The following is a 14,363-nucleotide window of genomic DNA, read 5'->3' on the forward strand; positions in this document are numbered from 1 at the left end:
AACAGTGGTAATGAGCAGACGGTATCTGAGTAACCTGGCTCATCATTTTGGTAATAGAAAATTTACTTATCTCATGCATTTGGAATTGGTCAGCATGTAAAACATTGGTCCAAGATAAACGTGCATGCAGGGAAGCTAGGAGTACTTAGCTGATAGAAGTTCAAATGTGCTTTCGAATGTTTTGCCATAAAAGGACAATCTTCCGTAGCTTTCCCTAGAAAAGAATTGTTCTTTTGGTATTAGTCATCTGCTGTTCAGAAAGATGTGTGTTTCGCTGCAGAGTTCCCTAGAAGTTTGCAAGTAGATACTGAACATCTTCCTGGTTTCTGCACAATTTGTCCTATGTAATTTTATGTTTCTCAGTTGACTTTAAAGAATTGTATTGAAGAGTGCAAGTTCCCTCCGGAACCAGATGCAGTTTGTCGATATCAGAAATGCCATGGCCACTCCAAAATCCAAATATTTTTTACAGACCCAGACTTTAAGGTAAATTTTTAGTCTAAAAGGGTTTGGGAAATAAAACTTTGTTTACATGTTTCCTGCCTCCTTTGATATTAGAGGTATCTGGAACACACCATCTTATCCTATCTACTGTTAAGTTGTGCACTGGTTTCTGTTGTGGTGGTTTGTTTTTTTTTAATGTTAAATTCATACTATTTCTCAATGTTAGGGTTTTATACGTATTACTTGCTGTCAGCAATGTAGAGTGGAGTTTCATATCGGCTGTTGGAAAAAGTTGAAAACAACAAACTACAGTGATAAAAATGATAAGGTAAGAGCTGTGTCAGACTATAAGCATATTTTTTTTCTTTTAAGTCAAGATTATAGCATTCCTTTTGGTTTGTGGTAAGTGCAGTGCTACAGCCTGATGTTTCACCTGCATGACAATGACAGGAGGAGACACAGGAAAGAGTAGTCTCTTGCTAAACTGACTGATGAGCGAGTATGGGTGAATCTTGCTGTTCTTTACAGAAGAAAGACCTGTCTGTGTGAAGGCTTAGTATGCTTAGCCTGTTTCCCTTGTATCATTTATGTCCTCCCATATGGAAGTTTTATTCCTTCTACAGTCTTGAGGTTGAAGCAACAGTTTGACATTGAGAATGTCTAAAGGAATTTTACAAAATACAGTATCAGCAGCCAATATAAAATTAAGGGAAATCCAGGCAACGTATGAACTCATAAAAGAATATTCTTAAACTTGACTCTTGAACGTGAAGTTGGAGGGGTTTTGCCATACCTTTGGGAATAACAGCTGTATGCTACAGATCTAGGATCTTTTTGATTTGCAGACCTTGGCCAAGTCAGCTGTCACGTGCTTTCATCATCCAGTAAGAGTTTAGGATTGTGCTAGCTTTAATTACCTTGGTTGTCTCAAATTAAGAAACTAATCTGTATAAGAACATAGGTTTTGAATGCATTTAAATGTCTTTGTGTGTCCCATTTTCTCCTGCAGGATTTTCTTCAAGAATTGTGTATCACTCCTGATTGTACAGGCCTTATTTCAAAAATAGTTATTTTCAGTTCTTCTGGTCTGGTAAAATGTGAAGTAAGTAAATGTTCATATAAAATATGAAAATAATATTTAAATTTTTCACTGTGGTAAAGGAAATAAAGTGAAGTTGAGAATGTAGCTGCAAACATAGAAGTAATATGCTGTCTTAATCACAGAATCTGAACGTTACGTAGGAATATTAGTTACCTGTTCTCTTCTTACCTGGTCTTCTGGTAGAGCAAGCATTGCCTTATGGTATTGGTTAGAACTGTCATGTATAGGAACCAGAGATTCGTTTTATATTTAGTTTGTGTGACATGAAAGGAACTGTGTTAGTTTAAGTCAGAGCTGTTCTTGCTAAATGAAATGATTGTATTGGAAGAGTGTTGTTACCCTCTACAGAGTCACAGTAAGATGGATGCATCTTCCCAGGGCAGTATTGATCTGCAAGAACCAAAAAAATGATTGTCACATTTGCTTTCTGTCCACTGGTAGAGCAAAATAGCCTCCAGTTCTTCCTGACTTTGTGTTATCTTTCAACCTGTCTTTTCTGCAAATAAAGATGTATTGCTATATACGAGATTGTAGGAGTAGGGGGTAACTTTAGGTAGACCTTCAGTAGGCTGCATATGGGCTGCATTATCTCTTTCATAGTATTACTTTTACTGCTTTCCAAAGCATCAAATATTCCTAGGTTTGAGTACAGCAATGTTGCATTGTAACCCAAATTTAATTAATATGATGTCACTTATTTTGGTAGTTTGAACAAAAAATCACAAAACCTAAGGAACCACCAGGAGGCTGTATTAAACAGAAATGTTCAAGGTAAGCTCTCTGCTGTTTAAAACTAGGTTGAATCAATTTGAGAACAAAACAGTTTCCTCTAGGATTCGTTTTTATACCTTTTTTTAAAGAATTGCTAAAATCCTGCAAATACTTTGGAAAGCTATTCTTGCCCTTTGCCTCTGATAAACTAAATAGTCTGGTAAAACACATTATATTCCAATTATAAAATCATTTAAATTAACTTGTAAATGAAGATACAGAGCTACAGACTTATAACGTGAGCACAGGAGGGCGTTAACTGGTATTACTGAATAAGTTATTGGTTACTCTCTACTGGTCATACGATTCTTTAGAAAAAAAAGTATCTGTTTGGTAACAGGAAGCTTTTCAAATATACAGGATATGAGTTGATGCAGATCTGATTCCCCACACATCTGTATTAAGGGATGAATTGTCCATTGCACCATTGACTTCCCAGCAATTTGAACCAAGAATTTTTGAATATAAATTGTGGCAGTCACCTTTAAGTTTTCTATACTTGGAACCTAGTTTCATTGTGAAATATGCAGGCAGGGAAGTAACATGTTTTTTGAGGAGAGTGTGATTTGGAGGCTGTGTGCGGACCTTGAGGACTTGTTTCTTTTGCTCTCCATACATGTATTTAATTTGTACTAAAATACTTAACAATTAGAAAAGAACAGGCATTTGTTACTCTTCTGAATGGATTGAGCGTCTTAATTACTCAACATGAAAGTCAAGTGTACTAGATTAGAGTACCACCTCTCTTTGCAGTCTGAGATTGCAGGCATTGTTCTATTCCTTCCTCTTGCTAGAGGGAAGAAGCTCATCAAGGTTTTTAGCTGGATGGGAGAGGAGGTATTGCTGTGTGGCCCAAGTTCAGCACCACTGTTCCACAGAACTGACTATCTAACCAACTTTGAATGTTTTGGAAGTGTGAATAAAAGCTGGATGTAATGATGTATTTCAGTTGTTGATGCATGTACCTTTGACATATAACTTGAGTTTACACTTTTTGGTCAAGTAAGGTTATAAATAATGAGGAATCACACTGAGAGGATAGAAAAAATTGATTTTTAAATGTTAAGGAAATCAAATGTTAGTATTTGGTTCAAAATGCTGAGTTATAAGTTAAGAAAAAAACCCTGATAGTATTTAAGTTAATCCTAATTCAGACATCTTTAATGGGAGTAAAAGTTATTGCATCTTGAGGATATTTTACACTTACATACTTGATCTTTATGAAACTTCTATGAAATTTTGTGGTCTCCAAACTTCTAAATGAAAACTAGCTTTATTATAGTTGTACTTCTCAACATAGTATTTTATAGAATGGAGCTTACAGCTATTGTAAAACATGAAGAATAACTGAGATGTGCTGAACTCCTTTGGCAACTTACCTGAACTAACGTAAGGCTCACTGCTTAATTTGTTCAGTCTTAGGAAGTTAAAGATTAAACAAGAGAAAAAATTACAAAGAAAACATGCACGAGAAGAGGCACAGAATTCTGCTAAAAAGAAAATAGAAGAAAACCAGATGGGAAATGGAAATGAACCATCTCAATGCAGTGATCACAGTGGTATGTGGAAGTATAGATTATTGTTCTAAGTTATCATGAGGTAGCATAATTAGCATTCTGAATGTCCTAAGTCAAATTATAGTAGAATACTAATGTGGGACATAATTCCCCTCTTAAATTTTACTTAAAATTACTTTTATTTCGGTTCTGGTTTTAGTTTCTAAATACTATAAGGTGTTAGCATATGGTTAAGTTTGTTGTAGGAAACTTTTATTCTTGCTTCATTGTTCACAACGAAGCAGCCTGAAGAGGGCAAAGGCTCCAATTCAAAGTTAATCTATTTAAAAGTAGTTTCAGAAAAAGCTTTATGCCCAGCAAGTTAGGACACTGCTACAGGGAAAAAGAAAAAAACAAAAAACAAACCAACCCCAACTGCATCTCAGTTAAAGAACAAACAATATCTGAAGCCCAGGAACTGCAGTGACTTGAGTAAGTATATTTGAGAGGATTGGGGAAGATAAAATACTTCAACCTGTAAGTATATAGTTAGATAATGCTTCAGGTTTTGTGTTACAGTTATGTTGCTCTGCAGTGCTGCCTATTTCGGAGGTGTGAACTTCTACTGCATTTTGTATTGGGGCAAGCTATAGTGCAAAGAAAAATGGATGTGTTTTGTTTGGGTTTTTTGTTTATTTTATTTTTGTCTGCATTGTTAACTTCAAAATAGTGCTCACATTGATTTCCTTGTAGAATTTGGTATTAAATACCGAGGGCACTTTTTCATCTCGTACATGCCATATTTGGAGTTCTCCAGAACCCTGTTGCCTGTTCAGTGGCATATCCCAGCACCTTCTCTTAAAAAAGCTCTCGGGTGCTACTCTTTTTAGAATTTTTTTCTTAATCATTTTGTTTGAGAGTGGTCCCTTCCAATTAGCACCATAGTTTACTATTTTTGCTTCCATGTGGTTTTCTAAAATCATGTTCAATTGGGTTTGTGTTGGGGTTTTTTTGAAATCTAGGCTGTCTGCTTTTCAGTGGCGTATCTTTAGTTCTGGTCATTGGATCCACTGCAGGTCACTGAGTTACACCTATGTGACTTGGCTGTCCTAAATGCCCTTAAAACTTCCAAGGACTAAAAATGCCTTTGGTGTGACAAACACACTCACCCTGAAGTACTGTGGGTAAAAGTTGGGACACTGATGCAAGAATATGTCAACATGAAGCAACTTAACACATTTCAGAAAAATGTGCGTTGGTGTTGGCCAACCCTTTTTATCTGTCATGATTTAATTCTGTAATAAAATTGGAGTCTTGCATGTCGTTGGAGACAAGCTATCTATTACCCTGGAGGTTTTTTTGGCTTGGGGAAATTTTGTGAGGAAATCAAAAACACCTGATTTAATCTCCCAAACTTTCTGAGAGGCTGAGAGGCCAATTTCAGGGGTTAGCTAGATCACAAAGAGGTTTTTTTTTTGTTTTGTTTCATTAGTAGCCATAGCTACCTTTTAAATAAAAACAAATCTGCTTGTTAATTTGGGGGGGAAGTGCAAGTGAGAGGAGCACTTGTTTGTATGCATTTTGTAAGATACAGAGGTTTTTAATGCAGCCTCCTGCAGGATAAAATCAGGCATGGCTAGCACCTGTAGAGCTCATTGAATCCTTTAGTAAGCTTCTAACTGTTTGTGTTACAATGCTTAATTATTCTCTGTGTATGTAGTGTCTGGGTTTTTTTTTTTAATTTTTTCCAGACCTACATCTTTTGACTATAGTTACTCTCAGTTAAGCTGTGAAAGTGGCATTCTATAAATGTGTGGTCTTGAAGAATAATGGAAGGTGAAGGCTGATATGAGCCAGTTATCTTTTTCATTCTAGTTCCACAAAGAACCAGTGGCAGGGTCAGGACAAAGGTTTGCTTCTAGGTATATGCTCAGGCATTCAGAAGTGTGCCCTTGCTCTGAGAACTGATGCTCGGGGGAGTTCTGCCTCTGCGTGAGGGCTGGCATGCAGCCCACATAGATAAAGCTCTATAGACAATTGCTGGAAGCTACTATTGCTAGCTGGTATTTTTTTTTTCCTTTCTGAAATCTAGTAAGGTGCTAAGGATTGCTTGTTTGTGTAAACCAAATTTAAAACAATGTTTTACCAAATTCATAATGCTAAAGCTAGTTTCTGTGAAAAGTTCTATACTTCCTGTAATTTTCAGTGTCGTGATAAAGCAAATAATGAGAAACACCACTTTAGGCCAAATTATCTGTACTTTAAAGTTGGTGGTTTTAATTGTGGTAAACAGACATGTAATCTTCTTTTGTTTGTTGTTTTTTTTTAAATCCCATTATAGGTAGTGTTCAGGATTTATATGATGGTGATCGAGTCCTGCAGCATATCAGTCTAAATGCTGAGCAAATAAAAACAGCTGTTTACGATGCTTCCAAACTATTAAAGGAATTACTTTCATGGTTTGTAATCAGTGAGGAGGATTACATGTCATATTCCAAAACTAGTAGCACGTCATGTGAAGTGATGGAGCAGCTCATCAGTTACTTAATTCAAGAAAAAAACAGAGTAAAAACAAGGGGTTTTATCCATGTGCTGAGTGAACTGGAAGAAGTGGATCCTAAACTACACAAGTGGCTTAAACATCTTAACAACTTGGGTAGGCTATATGTTTATGTAATAGCAGAACACCTTACCCTAACATAGTTGTTCAGTTTACAGATTAAAAGATAACCTCTCTGTTTTCCAGTCTCACTTTTCTAACTTTAAATGGTAAAGCTTTCCTCTTTTTCATTTACTTGACCCTTAGCCAGGATTTCTAGAGAAGCTTGACTATTGGTAACACAGAAACAACCTCTCTTGTCTCTGCAAGCAAAGCATTGGCAGGGTTTTGTCCATGTAAGAAAGAGAAAATTGAACAGATTGATTTTTATAATGTCTTTAAATTCCAAAGTAGGCTTAAAGAATACTTGTATAAATTTATTTCTGGAAGGTAAATCATTGGGGGGAGTGGTGGTGTTTGTCATAAAAGTTGAGCTGATTGTATGATTTGGAAGTAATTTAACTTGGTGCTCTTTGGTAGCCTTGCCTTGCTGTGTAGTTTCCTGTTGAATTTATAATTGGATGAAGGCAGGAGTTTGGTTTTGCAGGCAAAATGGATGTAAGATGCCAAAACCTTGGACAAAATTTGGGTTCTTAATTCTCTTCTGTTGTGTCCATGTCCTTTGAGGAATTTTTATAGATTTATTATGCTAATAATAATTTGGTGTTGACTAAGAGTAAAATTTACCATTTTTGTTTGCATTTTCAAGATACAAAAGGTTTTACATAATCTGCTTCAGCTACTGTATACTTCACTTCTAGAACAAACTGTTCCTCTTTGAAGAGGAATATCCCACTGTAATCACTAAAACTCTGAAGCCAGAATGAAATGGGTTTTTTTCATCTCTTTTAGGTCTGACAGCTACAAAGAACTTCCTTCTTCAATATGGACAGTTTTTAAAAGAACTTGACCTTTCAGTTTTAACCACCCTCTGGAATGAGAAGTATGGTAGTAAATTTGACTATGTGACAACTAGTTCTGAAGACAAAGAAATTTGTGATTATTTCTTAAAACCACCCTTAGAGAAAACCCGTTGTTTTATATGGCTGTTAGAAGACAACAGAGAAAACTTTCCATTTCTTCATCAAGCTTTAGATGAATTCTTTGATAAAATGGGTGAGTGTGCAAAAGTCATCGTTCTTGCAAGCATTGTATTTTGTCTGGTTTTATACCACATTTGATGGGCTCTGTAAAAGGCCAAAACCTCAGCAAACTACTAACTGCCTTATTATATGGGATCCTCTGTGTTCAGTGCTTAAAAGGCGATGTAGCCTCAAAAGGCAAGCCACCCCTTTTTAGGTTACATTCTGCTGTTTTTTCGTCTGCCACAACCAGCAAGTGAGTTTACTTTAATGCATGTATGATGTCCGATCACAGTAAGTATGTATCTTTCAATTTAAGCATAAAGATTCTGCGTCTACAGCCTTTGAGATGTTTTGGTAGTATTTGATAAAGGATTATAATAATTATTACTGTAATTTCATAGCTCACAATTCTAAGTTACATAATGTATTTGTATTTCCATTTATGAATGTGATTTTGTTATCCTTTCAATAGATGACCCTACCATTATATTAAAGAAGCAGGGAAATGAAAATATATTGGTAAGTGAGCTTAATGTCTATTTGGTATAAGCTCAGAAAAGAAGTATGTGTTTGGTGTTTTAAAAATTTGCAAAAGCAAATAGGGATGTGCATCTCTGTTTATTTTACATCATCATAATTCAGACCTGATTAGAGATTTACTCTTTTATCTGGCCCCACTCCCCTTTTCTTAAAGCATTTGAAAACTGCTTAACATTTTTCTTAGAATTCTGTCAGTAAAATACTTGGGTTTTCTCTTTTGTTAAAGCACAAACCATCATGATACCTTTTAGATTATGAGCATTTCAAGGATGCAGTTAAGGAAGTCACAGTGAAAGCAGATGAGAGTACACTGATGTGCTGTATCACCTCTTTTGGATAGGGAAAATAAGGCAAATAAGGTGCATGGGAATAGCATTTGCATATTACTTGGTAAGAGCAGTTTGGTGTTAACTTTAAAAAAAAGTCTCTGAAAATATCATTAGGAAAATTAATTCTAAAAAATGCTTATTTAACAGACAGACTCTTACTAACTTGAAACTGCATATTTACCATGAGAACTGAACTTGAAGTGTGATTCTTCCTTGAGCATCCTTAACTTGAATCTGCATAATTTTGTATACTAATTGTACTGTATATTTTACAGTCATAAGCAAGAAATGGGAACATGGTATAACCCAGCTTTACCTTCAGATGACATTAAATTGTAAGGCTGGAATTTAATGTTTGTTCCACTAATAAGCAAAGTAAATTTGGAGTGAGTTAGACATATTTTGCATTTGTTTGTTAAAATTTATAGATGCTTTTCAGGTTCAACCCATAAGTCTTCAAGTGTACATCATTCTGAATCACTTTTTCATTAGTATCTTAATTAAAATCCATTCTAATTGGCAGAAGTATGTGTATTTTGGTTAATTATGTTTGAGGCACTCATTTAGAATTATTCTGGTGTGCAGATAAATTTATCTGTACAAATCCAAGATGTACTTTTGGTAGAGAATAAATCTTTAGAGTTAATTAATATACATGTTGAAAAAGCAAAGAATTCCACATTTTATTATTTCGTGAATTGGAAATCCAAGGATGAAATCACAAAATCATTTAGGTTGGAAAAGACCTTTGAGACCATCAAATCCAATTGTTAACCCAGGACTGCCAAGCCCACCACTAAACTGCCTTTAAGCACCACATCTACACAGTTTAAGTGCTTCCAGGGATGATAATTCCACCACCTTGCTGGGCAGCCTGTTCCAGTGCTTGACCATCCACCATTTCAGTGAGGAAATTTTTCTTAATATCCAATCTAAACCTCCCCTGGTGCAGCTTGAGGCTGTTTCCTCTTGTCCTATCACTTGTTATCTGGGAGACGACCCACCCCCAGCTGTCTACAGTCTCCTGCCAGGCAGTTGTAGGGAGCAGTAAGGTCCCCCCTGAGCCTCCTTGTCTCCAGGCTAAACATCCCCAGTTCCCTCAGCCGCTCCTCATAAGCCTTGTGCTCCAGACCCTCCACCAGCCCCGTTGCCCATCTCTGGACACGCTCCAGCACCTCAATGCCTTTCCTGCAGTGAGGGGCCCAACACTGAACACGCCATGCCAGGTGCGGCCTCACCAGTGCTGAGTGCAGGGGCACGATCCCTTCCCTAGTCCTGATGGCCACGCTGTTTCTGATACAAGCCAGGATGCTGTTGGCCTTCTTGTGTTGAATCTCACACAACTGGCTTCAGCCAATCGATCCAGCCTGTCCAGACCTCTCTTTAGAGCCTTCTTGTCTCAAGCAGACCAACACTCCCACCCAGCTTGGTGTCATCTGCAAACTTACTGAGGGTGCACTCGATTATCTTGTCCAGATTGTCGATAAAGATATTAAAGAGGACTGGCCCCTGTGCTGAGCCCTGGGGATTAGCACTTGTCACTGGCTGCTGGCTGGATGTAACTCCATTTACTGCTGTTCTTTGGGCTCAGCTGTCCAGCTAGCTTTTTGCCCAGCGTACAGTACACCTGTCCAGGCCATGAGCAGCCAGTTTCTCCAGCAGAATGCTGTGGGAGATGGTGTCAAAGGCTTTACTGAGGTCCAAGTAAACATCATCCACCCTTTCCCTCCTCCTCTAGGCAGGTCATCTTGTTATAGAAGATCAGGCTAGTCAAGCAGGACCTGCCTTTCATAAACCCGTGCTGGCTGGGCCTGATCCCCTGGTTGTCCTGCAAATGAAAGCCATTACAATAAAACTATTCTATTTCAGTGTTACTTATATCCTAAAATAAAGTTAGTAAGTTCCTGTTAGTAGCATTATGTTAATTTAATCACAATCCTATCAAAAAGTGAAGATGCATTTTATTTCCTTCATCTTTGCATATCTTAGAAGACTGAAGTGGCCAGAACATTTGACAGTTCTCTTGGCCTCTGGTTCCCCATGCAAAACTCTGTTGTGTGGGGTGTCACAGCTCTTTAAATACATAATTTCAGCTATAAGTAATGAGTAAGCATCTGAAATACTGGAATGATAGAATATTGCAGTTTTAAAAATCAATGTTCTATGTGTTTAAAGAGGAAAATGATGAAAAGGACCCAAATGGATAAAGTCTTACAAAGCTCTGTTACTGTTTTCCACCTGGGGATGGAGTGGAGATAAAGATTGCATACGTCACCTTGTAAATCTTGCTAGTCAAGCTAGAATGAGAATTTGAATATGAAACTTTTTAAAATTCACTTACTGATTTTGGAAATGCATCATAATTTTATTCTAAATAGTGACTTTATTTTTTCTGTTTCAGACTAACTGTATCAAAGTTAAAAACAAAAATAGGAAGAAGAACTCAAAAGACTCAAGGGTCGGTAACTCTTTAGCTGCTTACTACAAATAGGCTTTTCAGAATTGCTGGTGTTCAGATGTGTGGGGGCTGTTTTCCAAAGTATCTTGTGGAGACTTGCTTGTGAAGTAGTTTTTCCTGAAGCAGAAAAATGCTGTTAAGACTCAGTTAATACAGTTGTGTTTAGTTCTAAACTTGAAAAAAAATTATTTATTAATAACTTTGGCTCTGACTAGATACCGATACCTTCAGTCTGTCCACTGTATTAATTCTGAATGAATGTTTTGATCTTAATTTACCGTATTGGGGAAATGAGTACAATACACTGACTGCATTATGTAATTATTACTTTAAGCTCCATGTTGTTTTGCACTGACATATACCAGATTTGTAGAAGGACACTTTACCAGTCATTTTGAGAAAGAAAAATGTGTCCTTAAACTTCATGAAGTAGATCTGAAATTGTCTTCAGCATGCGCCTATCAGTGACTGAAGATGCAAGTGTTCCATTTATTGCTCAGATAAATGTTATTATTTGATTGGTATATTTTATAGATTTTGCTTTATTGAAAGCTTCAGATAGTCGTCTTTGTTTCTTCCATGCCCCTACCTTTTTATAATTTGACTAGAATTTCAGGAGTAAACATAAGATTATTTTTTTTCTTTTCTGACTTGGATGCATTTATACAAGTCAGTGTATTTCTAAAGTTGTTAGATGATAAAAAATAAAAGACAACTAAAACATTTGTAATGGTGAACATAGAAGTTAACAGGTGCCTTATTAAAACCAACATGGAACTAGAGATAATTCAGACTTACTTGTAGTAAAATTATTAAAGCTTGAAGGCTCTCAAATGTAAAGGTAGAGATTTCTAGAAAGTCAGCTGATGTGCAGCCCAGTGGAAAGAAGTTATATGAAAGTCATAACAAAGTGAAGCTGTAGCATTGGTTTTTTTTTAATCCAAAGTCAAAGAAAAATCAGGCACGTCTAGTATTTTGATGAAATTGGTAAAAAAAGAGGGAGATTGGGCTGAACATCCCAATTATTTTCCAAAATGAGTTCTGAATAAGAAATTAATAATTTTACATTAAGAACCTTCTTGCTATGGCTTAGTACTCATAATTGTACTTAAAAGTTTTGTAGTTCGTAATAAGGCTCTGAACGTGATAAAGTTACAGAATAAGGTTCAGTGTAAAGTTTCTCAGTCTTTTACAGTTGGATCATTTTGCAAATATTTCCATGACATAAAATATTAATAATCTGTTTTTAATTAGTCTATTTTAGTATTATCCAGTGGAGTTAGTACAGCAGCACGAGAAGAAGATAAGATATTTATAGAAGAAAATACTTTGTAAGTACCATCATATATCCTTGCTTTTATTGCCTAAACTCCAAGGCAGTGTCTTAGAAATACCAAGTCTGGGTTGACATCTAAGCGTGTTTGATATGAGCTTGTATAGAGCCATTATTTCTATGCTTCCAGGACAGGTGTAAGGGGCATTAGAATTTTAAAGTTCTTAACAATATAGGAAGTAACCAAATGGTTGCCAGGCTGCAGCCCAATACATCTAGGCCAAAAGCTGTTCTTTCAAGCAAGATCTTACTTGTGTTATGTTCCATTTTAATATAGCAAGAAATTGATAAATTTGTGCATGTTCCATCAGTCACAACTGAACTTTCAACTGAACTTTGCCATCCACACCATATCAAGCAGGTTGTGATGATGAACTGAGGTAATCTGTAGTGGTTTGCTCAGAATTTGTGTGTTCATCAGGAGTCAGACTGTTGTATTTGAGCCCTGTTTCGGTCTTGCTTGTACACGTGGAAGCTACCAGCAAGAGCTAGTCCTTATTATTAGCAAGCAGCAGGTCAGTTAAGTTTAGCAGTCGAGTGTTTTGGGGATAGTGTTTATTCTGCTTGTTAGAAAAAAGTTTGCTATTGGGTTATATTTTTAGCACTATGCAGTTACCATACAGTATGCTGTTTTCAGTGTATGTGAAAAACACAATTACTTTCAGGGGCAAGAATTATTGTTCACATATGCACTATTTCTTTCTTTCTTCTCTCTCTCTTTTTTCCCCAAATGCTACAGAGATTTTACAAATTCTTATGAACCGTTCGTAATCCCAGAATATCTTCGGGGGCAACTAGAGGAATTTGAAGCTCTCTGTGACATTTCAAATAGCAACAGTTATCAAAGACTTTTCGATAATAACCCAGATCAAACCTGTGAGAGTTTATATGAGTATGTATACATTTCTCTGTTTAGTAGATTAAAGGGTTTAGTAGTATTTCATAATTTTTATAACATACTGTGTTTAAGTCCAGAATTTGAATCCTGTTGGGCTGGTATAGGTAGGTATATACTAATCCTTTGAAATAGTTGCATGGTTTTCGTAAGATGTGGGTAAGCAAGGGTATTACAGAAGATTTTTATGCTTGGCTAGAACACCATCTTCCAAATCACTGCTCAGTAGTTCTGATATAATGTATTAAATACTATTTTAGGTTTACGTGAAAGAACTTTTATTAATAATGACAACTCTTTTTGTTTTTCTTGAAGATATTTCTCTCAAATCTTGGAAGAACATGGCCCTATGGAAATTAATAATAAATTACTAGTTGGGGAATATGAACAGTTCCCTGAAGAAGCTCAAAAGATTGTAGAAGATGAAGGTGGTCTGAAATCATTTCTTCTGAAATCCCTTCGTTTCATTATGGTGGATAATCTTATTGGCTTAAGAAAGCATGCAGTTCTAATTAAAGAAAATACAAACAGAAATGAGACTGGAGATAATGAAGAAGAAAATTATATAGTCTGTGATATGCAAGAAAATCCTTCCCAGAACAAGCTACAGTTAAATCCAGCTGCTAAGGAATTCAAACCGCTCTCTTATCCTAAGCAACCCCATATATCAGCATCTACTGATTTAACAGTAGCAAGTTATGAGACTACACAATATTTGCCCGGGTCTTCTCCTACTTCATGTGAATTGGTGCATTCTTTGCATAGTCAAAATATTGATACCACAGAAAATGAGTCATCATTTTCAGACCTTTTACTACAGTGCTTTGATACTAGAAGTACTGGTATAGTTTTGCCTCAGACTTCCTGGGGTTATCAGTATGAGAGAGTATTGCCAGTGTCTTCTCAAATGCCTCTCATGTCAAAAGTTGCAGAGCAACCTAGTTATATTGATGCTGATCATGTAGCTCATCAGTATAATGATGAATCAGTGATTTCAGATGGAAAACACATCTTCAGCAGTTTTATATCAACTGAAGTACAAACATATGAAGACCCTCAGTGCCAGCTGGAGAACTTGGATGACACATGTTATGAAGGCAATTTTTCACTTGCAAATAGTACAAATAAAGCTGAATGTGGTATAGAGGTTATTAAGACGGAAAATGAAAGTAGAGATATACCTCTAATGAAAAGCAATCCTCATGCAAGGATGATAGCTGTTCAGGTAAGAAATTAAAATGGAACAGGTATCTGAACTTTAAAGTGATAAGTGACAGTGTTGAGCACTGGTAAGTGCAACTCCTTTTTGAA

At 36.3% G+C, this 14,363-nt stretch overlaps 1 protein-coding gene across 1 annotated transcript in view; it reads left to right on the top strand.

The window, feature by feature from the left end:
• The window catches only part of TTC3 (tetratricopeptide repeat domain 3), a gene marked incomplete at its 5' end in the record, with an annotated part of 72,415 nt that overhangs the window by 40,466 nt on the left and 17,586 nt on the right, over positions 1–14,363 (top strand). Inside the window, 12 exons of the mRNA XM_056329096.1 lie at positions 364–486; positions 671–772; positions 1,454–1,546; positions 2,253–2,317; positions 3,734–3,876; positions 6,155–6,469; positions 7,265–7,528; positions 7,970–8,016; positions 10,768–10,824; positions 12,079–12,155; positions 12,897–13,049; positions 13,368–14,277. Coding sequence (XP_056185071.1) covers positions 364–486; positions 671–772; positions 1,454–1,546; positions 2,253–2,317; positions 3,734–3,876; positions 6,155–6,469; positions 7,265–7,528; positions 7,970–8,016; positions 10,768–10,824; positions 12,079–12,155; positions 12,897–13,049; positions 13,368–14,277 — 2,349 coding nt within the window. The remainder of the gene's footprint in view (positions 1–363; positions 487–670; positions 773–1,453; positions 1,547–2,252; positions 2,318–3,733; positions 3,877–6,154; positions 6,470–7,264; positions 7,529–7,969; positions 8,017–10,767; positions 10,825–12,078; positions 12,156–12,896; positions 13,050–13,367; positions 14,278–14,363) is intronic.

This window comes from Falco biarmicus, chromosome 2 (assembly GCF_023638135.1).
Source record: "Falco biarmicus isolate bFalBia1 chromosome 2, bFalBia1.pri, whole genome shotgun sequence".
Taxonomy (NCBI): domain Eukaryota; kingdom Metazoa; phylum Chordata; class Aves; order Falconiformes; family Falconidae; genus Falco; species Falco biarmicus.